Below are 13,949 nucleotides of genomic sequence, written 5' to 3'. Positions count from 1 at the left end.
TTTCAAGTAACTATAATTTTGTTTCTAGAACGGTACATAATTTTTCTTTTTTTTTTGGATAGTTTTTTTTTTTCCCACTTCAACAAAATGAAATATGGTTATTGTTGATTATTTGGAAATTGCAGAAAAAATTTTAAAAATCACTCAGGATAGCCATTAAAACATATTGGTGTATTTCCTTCTAGTCATTCATCTATGCCTATGCTCTCAAAACAAAACAAAACAAAAAAGAAAGAAGAAAACTGCTGATTTTGTGTTCTGCAATTTTTCACTTGCATTTTTACCTGTAACTATCCTTACATATGATATTTTTCTGTCCTTAAATGCTCTTCATTGCTCTAACATGATTTTTAATAGCTACATTATCTTCTATTGTATGAATATACTATAATTCACTGGGTTATTTAATGTTGAACCTTAAATTCTTTCACCATGTATATCCCCTTATCTATGATACATTTTGTAGAACTATGCAGAATGCTACTTTGAAACCAACCCCAAACAAATTAAAGCCCAGCCTGCTTACCTCTATCCTTCCCCTCCTCACCCCAAATCAGAAGAGAATAAATTCAAATCACAAGCATTTTACAGTAAAATCCTCTTTGTGTGTAAAACCATTTTAGAGGCAATGTTGGGTTTATGAAACAACTTAACTAAAGGATAAAAGATATAAATGTTTATAAGCCTTACAGGTAATTTGAGGCTTTGTGTATCCTAATTTGTTAACCAAGGGAAAAATTAGAAATGATGACATGTTTTTTTCCACATTATCATAATACATTTTTTAAAACAAAATGCTTAAGGCTAAATTGACAATTTCTAATTATGAGGAATATCCTTGATCCCTCCAAAGTGGGATTTCTAGATTTTATACTGTATTACTACCTAAATAGGATGCCATGCTGATGACTAGGGTGAGATGGTATGGCCATAACATAAAACAAAGATAAGTTTCATTTGGTATTGGAGAAATGTAGATTACATCACTATCTGTAAGGTGCCTTTTTTTTTTCCTTTCTTTTTAGGGACACACTCACAGCATATGGAGGTTCCCAGGCTGGGGATTGAGTCAGAGCTGTAGCTTCCAGCCTACGCCACAGCCACAGCAACACAAAATCCAAGCTGCATCTGCAACCTATACTGCGGCTTGTGGCAATGCCAGATCCTTAACCCACTAAGTGAGACCAAGGATCGAACCCGCATCCTCATTGATACTACTCATATTCCCACTGAGCCACAACAGGAACTCCCTGTAAAGTGTTTCTGAATCAATTTCGCTGGCTTTACTTTTCTAGGTTAATTTTTTTTTTTTGCCTTTTTTAGGGCCACACTGGCAGCATATGGAAGTTCCCAGGCTAGGGGTCAAATCAGAGTTACAGCTGCTGGCCTATGCCACAGCCGCAGCCATGCAGGATCTGAGTCATGTCTTTGAACTAAACCACAGCTCATGGCAACACTGGATCCTTAACCCACTGAACAAGGCCAGGGATCGAACCCGCATCCTCATGGATCCTAGTTGGTTCCTTTAACCGCTGAGCCACGAAGGGAACTCCCTGGGTTAAAATAATTTAAATTTACATTTTCTTGAATTTCCAGTCTTTGTTACAGAGGTGATTAAGAAACATGAAAAAGTTCATTTTTACAAGTGAAGGACTGAACATTAAAACAAGATATTAGTATTTTGCATATCAAGTTGGCAAAGACTTTAAAGAATTATAATTCTTGGTATTACCAAAGGATATAAGGGTAGGCGAGGCCTTTCTGGAAGAGAATTTGGTAATATATTTCCCTCTTAATTACAGATCCCAGAAATCTCCAGCTACATGTTAAACGAAGCCTTCACTCACAGAAAGACTTAACCATGGTGCTGCTATAATCCAAAAGTTGATATTAACTAATAAATGCATCAACATCAAATATGTTGAGCCGGTTACCATTATTCAAGTTTAAACTTCTGAAATTTGGAGTTCCCACTGTTGCTCAGTGGTAACAAGCCGGACTATTATCCATGAGGACGTGTCTTCAATCCCTGGCCTCACTCAGTGCGTTAAGCTCTGGCATTGCCGTGAGCTGTGGTGTAGGTCGCAGACATAGCTCAGATCCCAAGCTGCTGTGGCTGTGGTATAGGGGGGCAGCTATAGCTCCGATCTGACCCCTAGCCTGGGAACTTCCATATGCTGCAGGTGTGGCCCTAAAAAGTAAGTAAACAAACAAACAAACAAACAAATAAATAAATAAAAATAAACTCCTAAAAATTTCTTCCAATTTACAAGGATTTGGATGTCTACCATATACAAAGGCCTTAACAACTTCCTGAAGAGTTAGAGGTAGCTAACTGAAAAAAAAAGCACTACTGTGGAAGGAAACTATACAAAAGTAATTTATTCAGCTGAGAGGCTTAATGATATGCCAAAGGTTACAGGAACCCCAAAAACCCATTTCTGAAGTTATGGATATCCTGTTTCACACATTTATTTCCCTGAAAAAACAAGTACAATCTAAAACACAACTTGTTACCTGGGTGATATGACTAAACTAGGCAAAAGCATTGCTTTCATTCTACTAAGAACACCAACCTATACAAACGGCTTTTACTTCTAAAATAATTAAGATGCCAGCCTACTAAGTGACATGTAAAAGAGGCAGGTGATTTTTTTTAGTGTAACCAAATCTCCTTCTTTCTGACTTTCCTGTCACCAAGCATGCTCAAAACATGGTAAACTCTGATTATCGTCTGCCCCCTAAGATTCATCCAGACAGTTACCCACCTAATCCTGAAAATGATATACCTGAAACATCTACTGTTGGTGTGCTTCTTTCTTCCATTATCCCTGCCACCACTCATTCAAGCCCTCAGTCTTTCTTGAGGGACCCACACTCCCTGCTAGCTTCTGGCCTCCTGTCTTTACCATTTCATTCTATCCTAAGCATGATGCCTCTTAAAGGTGTGTGACACCCCTACTTGGTAATCCTCAGTGGGAGAATTTTTAATGACAGAAAAATGCTTAAGATGGAATGAATTGTGTAAAAAAAAAAAAAAGTGCAGGCTAAAACTACATATATACACTATAGCCTCAGTTATGTCTGTGTATATATGTGCGTACAAATAGAAATGTAATCACATGCACCCCCACATAAAGGGAAAAGGGAGGGTAGGAAACATATCCAACGTTAGCAATAGTTATCTCTTAGTGGGTAAGGCTGTGATCATCGTAATGTTCTCTACCTTAACAATAAACAGATTTGTGGTAAGTCTCCTAGTAAAGAAAGTATCCCTATAAGCCATCTGTAATGAACATATGTTAATATGCTAACATACAATGTTACAGACATTAAAATACTTTTTAAAGAACATGCTCCCCATTACCTATGAATCTAATTCCTCTCTCCTGAGAGTTCAAGACCCTCTGCAGTTCAGCCCCTATCTTTCTCCTCTTGGTCCTTACGACCCCTAATATAATCTGGGATCCTTAAAAACCAAAATAGATCGCTCACACTATTCATTGAGCACAGCTGTTTTTTCAATCTCTGCTCACTCCAAATATTTACTCCACCTGGAATATGGTCCCTCCCTATATCCACCCATTGAAAACCTGTGTTCCTGGAGTTCTCTTGTGACACAGAAGGTTAAGGACCTGGTGTTGTCACTGCAGTGGCTCAGGTTACTCCCATAGTGCAGGTTGGATCCCTGCACCAGGAACTTCCACAGGCCGTACAAAAACAAAAAAAATCTGTGTTCTTTAAGGTATATTTTCAATGATTTGGAAATAGCAAATACTACCAACACTGCTTTCGCTGGTCCACAGTACACAGTACTAATTGACTTTTCTGAATCCAGACTCCTCAAAATCTTCAGTTCAACAGTCCTAGGTAATCCTTACTAATCAATCCATGTTGACAAATAAAATGAAACTTATCTGCCATTCCTGTAGCAATCTAATGTAATTGCCTCTTCTCTCCCATCCCCAAGGTTCTTAGTACTCTTATAGAGCTTATCTCCTCCACCTTCTATTAAAAATCATTTACCAAATTGTCTTATCTCACTCTCCTACTAGATTTTAATCCGTACAAGGGCAGTAATTATATCCTATTCATCTTGATATCCCCTACAGAGCCTTGTAGGAAGTAGGCACTCAGTTGCTCAACTGCTCACTTCTGTTCAGGCATTGTCTGATACCACTTAATAACCAGGAGAGTAAAAAGACAGAACAAGACAAACAGATTAGAAAGCTGAACTCATTCTGAGGGTCTTATATCCAGGTATGGAAGATATTGAATTAAACTACCACATTTTTGTTTATTTTTCTATTGATCTCCTTAATTAAAAGCAAAATGTTATTTCTGATAATAGAGAAACTGAAGGACTCTGAGCCTCAAAAATATACATTGCTTAAGAAAAGATTTTTTTTTAAATGGAGAGGTGAAAAGGAAAAGTAAAAAGGTAAAAATAAAGTAAGGCATCAACAAAGTTAGGCAAGTATTCTAGTTTGTACCTAAATTAGAAACCCAGTTCAAGAGAGATGGGTAGAAGTACAGTAAGACTAGAAGTACAGTAAGACTGCCATCTAGAGGCTAGTGAAAAAAACCCTTTTCCTCCTCAATCAAGTACGGTTAAACTATTATAGACAGAAGTACAGGCTTTATAAAGTAAGTCAGGCAAAGAAGCCTGATGTCAGGCCACAAAGACTATCCAGGGTGTAAGAGTCCCAGTTACTCTCTCCCTGCCCTCCATCACAGATCAAAATAAGAAATTAGCAGAGCTAACTGTTCTTTAGAATTTTATCTGGATGGGAAATAGTTTTTAACTACAAATGGCCACTTTTTCAAAAACCGCATAGCTAAAGGGTACAGAAGTCTACTTCACCACAGGCTAGCTTGGAAGCAGAAGTTCTTCTTTGGTACCACCACCAAAGAAAGTGGTACCAGTTTCCTCATCAATACAGACTACCAGGATGAAGTATCTGGTCTGAATGGGAAGTTTCAATCTTCTTACAATAAAATGTTGCATTTTAAAAACTAGTAGGTGATTAGATTTAGCCAAATAATGGTCCTACTGAAAGAGCTAAATGAACATACAAGATTAGACTATAAATTAACAGGAGCAATTAATTGTATCAAAATAAGCTACATTTCTTAAAGCTTATTTGGACTGAAGATTCAGTGTGATCTTACGTAACTTTTTAGCTAATCTTTTCTTTATAACATCAAAGTAATTTCAAACCAGTACAAGTAAATGACTACAAATCAAATTGAAAATTTTTTTATTATATGGTATATGGTGAAGTGTAACCAAGAACAAATGCATCACATTCAACTTCTTCATGATAAAAATATTCAACCAACTAAAAATAAGAGATAACATCCTCAACCTGACAAAGGGCATCTACACAAAACCTAACACGCTCCCTCCCTAAGATCAGGAGGAAGACAAGGATGTTCATTTTTGCCACTTCTATTCAACACTGTACCAAGACTTCAAGCCAGGGCAATAAGAAAGAAAGGAAAAGAAAAGAGAAGAAAAGGAAATGAAAAAAAGAAAAGGAAAGGAAGGGAGGGAAAGAAGGAAGAAAGAAAGGAAGGGAGGGAGGGAGGGAATATATAACCAGACTGATTACAGAAAATCTTAAGTAATCTACTAAAACACAATTAGAACTAATAAATGAGTTCAGTAAAGTGGCAAGACGTAAGATCAAAATACAAAAATTAATTCTATTTCTCTACAGTAGCAATAAGCAAATTGAAAATGAAATTAAGAAAACAATTTATAATTTACATTAAGAAAACAAATTAAGAAAACATTTACATTAGCTCAAAAAACCCCTTAGGAATAAATTTTAACAAATGAGGTATAAAACTTATGCTTTGAAAACTACAAAACATTGCCCAAAGAAATTAAAGAAGACCTGAATAAACAGAAATACATACCACATTCATGAATCATCTTAATTTTATTAAGACAACAATATCCCCCAAACTGATCTACAGATACAATGCAATCCCAACGAAAATCTCAGCTGACCTCTCTAGCACAACTGAGAAGTTAAAATTCCAATGGAAATTCAGGGGACCCAGAATAGCATAAAAATTCTTGAAAAACAAGAACAAAGTTGGAAAACTCAAACACCCTAATTTCAAAACTTACTACAAAGCTACAGTAATCAAGACAGTGAGGTAATGGCATTAGGATAGACATATATGTCAATGGACTACAGAACTGAGAATCCACAAATATAACCTCATGTTCATGGTCAACTGATTTTTGAGAAAAATGCTAAGAGAATTAATTAGAAAAGAACAGCCTTTTCAACAAATGGTGCTAAAACAAGTGGATATCCAAATGTAAAAGAATGAATTTGGATCTCTACCTCATGCCATATACCAAAAAATAAATTTAAAATGGATCAAATACCTAACTTTAAGAGCTACAGTATCTAACTCTTAGAAGAAAACATACCCATAAATGTTTAGGACCCTGAATTAGGCACTAGTTTCTTAGGTATGACATCAAAATACAAGCAACAAAAGAAATACTTGATAAACTGGAGTTCCCATCATGACTCAGCAGAAACGGAATCTAACTAGTATCCACCAGGACACAGGTTTGATTCCTGGCCTTGCTCAGTGGTTAAGAATCCCACATTGCCTTGAGCTGTGGTGTAGGTCCCAGGGGCGGCTTGGATCCCCCATTTCTGTGACTGTGGTGTAGGCTGGTGGCTACAGCTCTAATTCGACCCCTAACCTGGGAACCTCCATATGCTGTGGGTGTGGCCCTAAAAAAAGACAAAAAGAAATGACAAATAACTGATAATCTGGACTTCAACAAAAATAAAAACTTTCTTGCCTCAAAGAATACCATCAAGAAAGTAAGAAAATCAACCCACAGATGTAAAACTTTTTGCAAATGATATATCTAATAAGCGATCTGTTCCTAGAATATCTAAAAACCCCTACAACTCAATAATAAAAATACAAATAATCCAATTTTTAAATGAGCCAAGGATCTGAATACAGTTCTCTAAAGAGGATATACAACTAGCCAATAAGCACATGAAAACTTGCTAAATATCACTAGTTATTAGGCAAATCCAAACACAATGAGATACTACTTCACACTCACTAGGATGGATTATGTAATAATTTTTTTAAAACAAATAATAAATATTGGCAAGAATGTAGAGAACTGGAAACTTCATATACTCTTGGTAGGAATGTAAAATGGTGTAGCTAGTATGTGAAATGGTCTGAGAGTTTCTCAAAAGACCAGATGCAGAGTTACCACATGATCCAGAAATTTCACTCTTAGTTATAAACTCAAGAGACTAAAAACAGAGGTCCACACAAAAACTTGTACATGAATGTCAACAGCAGCATTATTCATACTAGCCAAATAAAGGAAATAACCCAAATGTCTATCAACTAGTGGATAAATATAATGTGAATAACTGGTAGATAAATATATCTATACAGTAGAATATAATTCAATCATAAAAAGAAATGAAGCACTGATACATGTTACAATATATATGAACATTAAAAATACTATATTAAGTGAAAGAAACCAGTCACAAAAGACCACATTTTATATGATTCCATTTATATGAAATGTCCAAACTAGAAATTCACAGAGACAGAAAGCGTATTAGTGGTGGCCTAGGCCTAGGGAGTTTGGGAGGAAGTGGGGAGTGACTGGTAATGGATAGAATTTCTTTGAGGAATAACAAAAATGTTCTAAAACTGAGATGATGGCTGCATAATTCTGAATATACTAAAAATCACTGAATTTATACACTATAAATAAGTGAATTGTAGGGTACACGAATTACATCTCAGTAAAACTATTATTAAAAAAGGAAAAAGAGGGAGTTCCCGTCGTGGCGCAGTGGTTAACGAATCCGACTAGGAACCATGAGGTTGCGGGTTCGGTCCCTGCCCTTGCTCAGTGGGTTAACGATCCCGAGTTGCCGTGAGCTGTGGTGTAGGTTGCAGACGCGGCTCGGATCCCGCCTTGCTGTGGCTCTGGCGTAGGCCGGTGGCTACGGCTCCGATTCAACCCCTAGCCTGGGAACCCCCATATGCCGCGGGAGCGGCCCAAGAAATAGCAACAACAACAACAAAAAAAAAAAAAAAAAAAGGAAAAAGAAGAAACATATCAGAACCCCAAGCTTTAGCCCTAGTTTCAAATGGCATGAGCGGCTGCTTTCCCCATCTTCACATCCTATTTAAAAGTATCTTGAATAGAGCCAGTAAGTAGGTCTTCTGCATGACTATTAAAAGGTTTGCAGCCTTCAGAGACAGGGTGAAAAAATTTTTTAAAAAGGACAAAAACTGTTGAGAATCAGTATTCATTAGGATTTACAAGAGTTCAATGGGTCTTGGGAATAAAGCAAGCTATGCCTAGGTATTGCCTTTGCAGTTTAAAAGACTAAATCAGGATCATGCCCAGGTCATAATAGTGATGGAGCAGGGGTCAGTTATAAGATAATACCAAACCATTATCACCATGCTTCACACTATCTCTACGGGGTTGATCATTCACTGTCATAGAGAAAAATTCTAGACATTATGAGACCTTCAAATATTACTTCATTAAAACACCAACTATTTAAAAATAATAATAATAATAATTTCCAGAAACTTCCACCATTTCAGTTTATTTATTTTTTTATTTTTTTAAATGTGTTATTAGGGTCACATTCACAGCATGTGGAAATTCTGAGGCTATGGGTCGAATTGGAGCTGTAGCAACTCAGGACCCAAGCCACGTCTGCCACCTACACCACAGCTTACTGCAACGCTGGATCCTTAACCCACTGAGCGAGGCCAGAGATCGAACCCACGTCCTCATGGATACCAGTTGGGTTCGTTATCGCTGAGCCACAACAGGAACTCCTGGAAGAGTATTTCTAATGGGGACAATGCATGGTGTTTTGTAGGAGAGAAGAAGGCTAGACATTAGGCTAGATCCAAAGTGAAGAGGATTCCAGGAGTTCCCACTGTGGCTCAGTGGTTAACAAATCTGACTAGGAACCATGAAGTTGCAGGTTTGATCCTTGGGTTAAGGATCAAACTCAGTGGGCCTCACTCAGTGGGTTAAGGATAAAGTGTTGCCATGAGCTGTAGTGTAGGTTGCAGTGCAGCTCAGATCCCTGTGGCTGTGTCTGTGGCTGTGGCTGTTGCCAGCGGCTACAGCTCTGATTCGACCGCTAACCTGGGAACCTCCATACGCTGTGGGTGCGGCCCTAAAAAACCAACCAACCAAACAAACAAAAAACCAAAGTGAAGAGGATTCTGAATGCCATGCTAAGGAATCTGAATTTTATTGTATGCATAATGAAGTATTACTAACGACTTATGAGCAAAGGACAAACAGAAGCAAACAATTTAGTAAAATTAAACTGGTAGTGTCCACATGATAAACTGATATGAGGGAGTCAAGAGGCAGGGAAGCCAGTTACAAAGTGAGTACAATACAACAGTTTTAGTAAAACAGGAAGGGCACTGAACTCAGATGGAAGTAACAGAAGTGGAATTCTCTATATGGTAAGGCAGTTTTTTATATTTCTATGTATTTCATGGGAATTTCCTATAAACCCAAATCAAGAGGGGCCCCAATCATGCAAAACTATAAATACCTGTATAAAAAATTACTGCATTCCAAAATATGCACACCAAAAAGGTGATTTGAGACATAATCATGGACCAAATCAAGGAGCAAGTTTCATCTCCCAAAAGACACAACCTAGTTACTATCAGCCAAGGAAGGTTCACATTATTTCTATACTAACATTTTAAAATGCTCTAGGGAAGTGACAAACAATCATGTTTTGATGGGAAATTTTTTTGCATTTTTTTTCTTTCCATCATCTTTATCAGTGCAGATATTTGCATGAAAACAGGATCATTGGTCCTTGGGGATTCATCAGCTCCTATTGCTTATTTTTCATCCATGTCATCCTCTCAATTAATGCAGGAAAGAGGATTGAGACATCGAAACACCAGATTAGGGTGTCAAGTAAATGTCAACCTCTAGAGTAGATGAATAATCTGTAAGGACAAAAAAAAGATCTTGTTTTTATGCAAATATACTACAATAAAAAACAAAGAGAGAATGTGTCCAAGAAGTCCAATATATATCAATGAGATTCCTCTAATTCTAAATTTAAAAAGTATTTTCTACATGTCAGCTTATCATTACAATCAGGGAAAATGACAATCAGTAATAAAGCACTACTAAAGAAGTTGAAATAGGCTGAATTTTAAACTAGAAAATTAGTTCGAAAAACCTCAGCTGTGCTCATGAGGCTCATCTGGCAGAAACGAGCATTTTTGTAGCAGAATTTTGGTTACATGCTTAAGGTGACTGAGTTAGGTGACTTCAAACCTCGACCACCAAAGTCTTTGGTTTTAGAAACACAAATTCTTAACAGTAATAATGTTTTTAATTATGTGGATTAAAAACTAAAACAAACCACACCAAGTTTCCGATTTGTGGAAAGCCATTAAAATAGATTTATTGATGCTGAGAGAATTGATTCATCATTCTAAAAACTGATAAAGAGAAAGAATCATTTATCCAACAAGAACAATTTTCAAGGTAATAATAAACAGTTGATAAGATAAAATTCTTTACAGGAAAACTCTAGCTAAAAAGAAGAAATGACAGAATTAGTACATCACCATTTTGCAACCTACAATAAAATAATCTATGTACTTTTCAAAGGCTGCTAAAACTCTGGGTATAAGGCTGATGGGAGAATTTTCTTTCTTTCTTTTTTTTTGTTTTGTTTTGTTTTGCTTTTTAGGGCTGCACCCATGGGATATGGCGGTTCCCAGGCTAGGGGTCAAATGGGAGCTGCAGGTGCCACCTATGCCACAGCTACAGCAACTCGGGATCCCCAACCCACTGAGCGAGGCCAGGGATCAAACTCAAGTCCTCATGGATACTAGTCGGATTCATTTCCGCTGTGCCATGATGGGAACTCCAAGACAAAATTTAATAATGAATCATAGCCAGGATAATAATACCTTTATCAATGAATTAATCTTAGCATCACAAAGAGAGCCTAGGAGACTTATGTACCCTTCTGAAGGCTATATACAACACAATTTATGAAATATTCTTGCCAAAATAAAAATAAAAATCAACCCTGTGTCTATGCAAGCTTCTAGATCTAACAACTAGGAAATTAAAAGGGATAGATGGACATATTAAATACTACCACAAGGATGTAAGCAATAAAATCCAGGATGTGAAAAATTCTACAGAACAAATAACAAGGTCTAATAAATGGCAAAGGAAAATAAAAGGGATGTGGAATTATTATAGATTAAAAGAGACTTAAGGGACATATCAATCAAATACAGTATCTTATTTAAATTTTGATGCAGGGAGTTCCCGTCATGGCTCAGTGGTTAACGAATCCAACTAGGAACCATGAGGTTGCGGGTTTGATCCCTGGCCTCGGCTCGTGGGTTAAGAAGCCAGCATTGCCGTGAGCTATGGTGTAGGTCACAGAGGAGGCTCGGATCTGGCGTTGCCATGGCTGTGGTGTAGGCCAGCGGCTACAGCTCTGATTAGATCCCTAGCCTGGGAACCTCCATATGCCGCAGGAGCGGCCCTAGAAAAGGCAAAAAGAAAAAAAATAAATACATTTTGATGCAAACCAACCAATTGTATAAAGACAACCAACTACAAGTCAACCAGAGAAATCTGAATCCTTATTGGCTATCTGATGATATTAAGCAAGTCTGTTAAACTTTTAGGCATAATAATGGAATTATAGTTACATCTTTTAAAAAAGAGACAGAAAGTCCATGTCTTGGAATCATATACAAGGTTATTTAGTCGTGAGATAATATGATGCCAGAGATTTGCTTTAAAATAATTACGTAGTTTGGTATAAGTGAAACAAATCGGCCATATGCTGACTATTGAAGCCAAGTAATGAGTATATGAGGTCAATATTCTACTCGCACTCCTTTGATACATGTTTAAAACTTTCCATAATAAAAAGTGTGGGAAAAAATACATTATCTTTCTCAGCAGGAAAGCAGAAAAAGGAAAATTAATAAAAGGGAATATAGTGATTTCATCTACAATTAGAGACAATACTGTTGATAAATATATGTGTCATACAGCATCTCCTTGATACAACAAGCATGAAACTTAATTTCATAAGAAAAACTGACAGAGAGATAACAGAGAGATCATTACAGCATGTATTGTCCAGAGCTAGAAACACAATCAAGTTTTATACTGTACAAGCCTCACTTTCACAAATTTAATAATCACAGGGCTTTCAATATAGACCCTCAAGGTCCATGACATATATAATAATTAGTACTTTTGCTAGGACATAAACTTCAATCATGAGAAATAAATAACTAATACACAGGGGAGTTAGGTAACAATGAGTAAACCTAGCAGACTACTCAGCAAACATATCTCAAAGCAGTCTGTGGTTCTCTGCTCCTTGATTCGTGAAGTGATGAATGAACAAAAATTTTTGGTACAAGAACATTGACTGCTAATGACAGAAATGGAAATAAAGAAAACATAAAGAGGACTAAGGAAGTATTGATTATGAGTCAAAAATCAGAAATTTTAAACTAAATTTTAAAGTAAAATATTGAATTTGGCAGTAAAATCAATGATATGAACAAATTCACTATATACTCTATAAATAAAGACAATTTATGAAACTTTTGTTGAGACCGCTAATCAGGGCAAAACTTGCATTTTTGAAAAAAAATCATAAGCTACAGTAATCCCTCAAAATTTTGGCTTTATGAGGACACAATGAACTTCTCTGCAGAACAGACACTGACTCACAGGCTTTGAAAAACTTATGGTTTCCAAATGAGACAGGTTGGGGGGTGGGGGAATGCACTGAGGGTTTGGGATGGAAATGCTGTAAAATTTGGCTGTGATGATTGTTGTATACCTATAAATGTAATAAAATTCATTAAGTACTTAAAAAAAAATTGTGGCTTTATGAAGGTCTCAGGAGGTACCTACCCCCTGAGAACAAAGTTCTAAGCACTGTATTTATGCTAAGTATTTCTTTCAATTACAAAGTGAAAATTTGGTACAATTCCTCTTCCAATTTTATAATGAATATAGTATGGAAAGATATATAGTTTATAAAGAAATTATTTTCTTTTATTTTTGCTTTTTAGGGCTGCACCTGGGGCATATGGAAGTTCCCAGGCTAGGGGTTGAATCAGAGCTGCAGCTGCTGGCCTGTATCACAGCTCACACCAATGCCAGATCCTTAACCCACTGAGCGAGGCCAGGGATCAAATTCACATCCTCATGGATGCTAGTTGGGTTTTTAACCTGCTGAGCCACAGCGGGAACTCCCAAGAAATAATTTTAAACTAAAAGAATGGAGAACAGTTAGGAATAGACGAGAACTTTAAAAGCATCACTCATACTAGCAGATTACGTTCCTGGTCTACTACATGAACCTTCCTTTGGGGAACCAATCCTCCACAATCACATTCCATGTGATTTGAGTCTGAATAACCACTCCAATCTGCATCCACACCCAGGCCCCACGCCTGGCCCATCCCAGTGCTCCACGCTGCTCGGCTAAAGGACTGGTTCCAAGATAGGTATGTGAGTCAAGATGGAACAGTCAGGGTCCTCCCCAAGACCTTTCTTTGCCATGTGCAGAAAAGATGTTCTTTCTTTTAGGATTATGAGATTTAAAGACATAAGAGCTGGTGTTCCTGCTGGTTACCTTCCCTGGTGCTAGATCAAAGAATAATATTAATGCATGAGTGAAGTTTAGATAGCAAACTAAAACAAGAATGAGGGCATATTCCAAAGACTTCACTAAGAGTCATGAATCTAGATATGCTCAAAGCTAATTCTACCCCTAGAATTTTGATTTATGTGAATAAAATCCTTCTTTTGCTTAAGATTGTTTGATTTGACATTTTAT

At 36.9% G+C, this 13,949-nt stretch overlaps 1 protein-coding gene across 3 annotated transcripts in view; it reads right to left on the bottom strand.

Annotated features, from left to right (window-relative positions):
* LIN52 (lin-52 DREAM MuvB core complex component) overlaps nt 1–13,949 on the bottom strand; it is a 109,297-nt gene that overhangs the window by 81,342 nt on the left and 14,006 nt on the right. The window contains exon 6 of one of the 3 annotated variants that reach the window (XM_047795020.1): nt 9,220–10,044. The exons of 1 other annotated variant lie outside the window; for it this stretch is intronic. In XM_047795020.1, the coding sequence (XP_047650976.1) occupies nt 10,001–10,044 (44 nt within the window). In that variant the 3' untranslated portion in view covers nt 9,220–10,000. Of the gene's footprint in view, nt 1–9,219; nt 10,045–13,340; nt 13,757–13,949 lie in introns of those variants that run through there. One more of the 3 variants, XM_047795018.1, reaches the window with a different exon arrangement.

This window comes from Phacochoerus africanus, chromosome 9 (assembly GCF_016906955.1).
Source record: "Phacochoerus africanus isolate WHEZ1 chromosome 9, ROS_Pafr_v1, whole genome shotgun sequence".
Lineage (NCBI taxonomy): Eukaryota > Metazoa > Chordata > Mammalia > Artiodactyla > Suidae > Phacochoerus > Phacochoerus africanus.
Note: the sequence above shows the minus strand (reverse complement) of the source record. Positions and strands in the feature narration are given on the sequence as shown.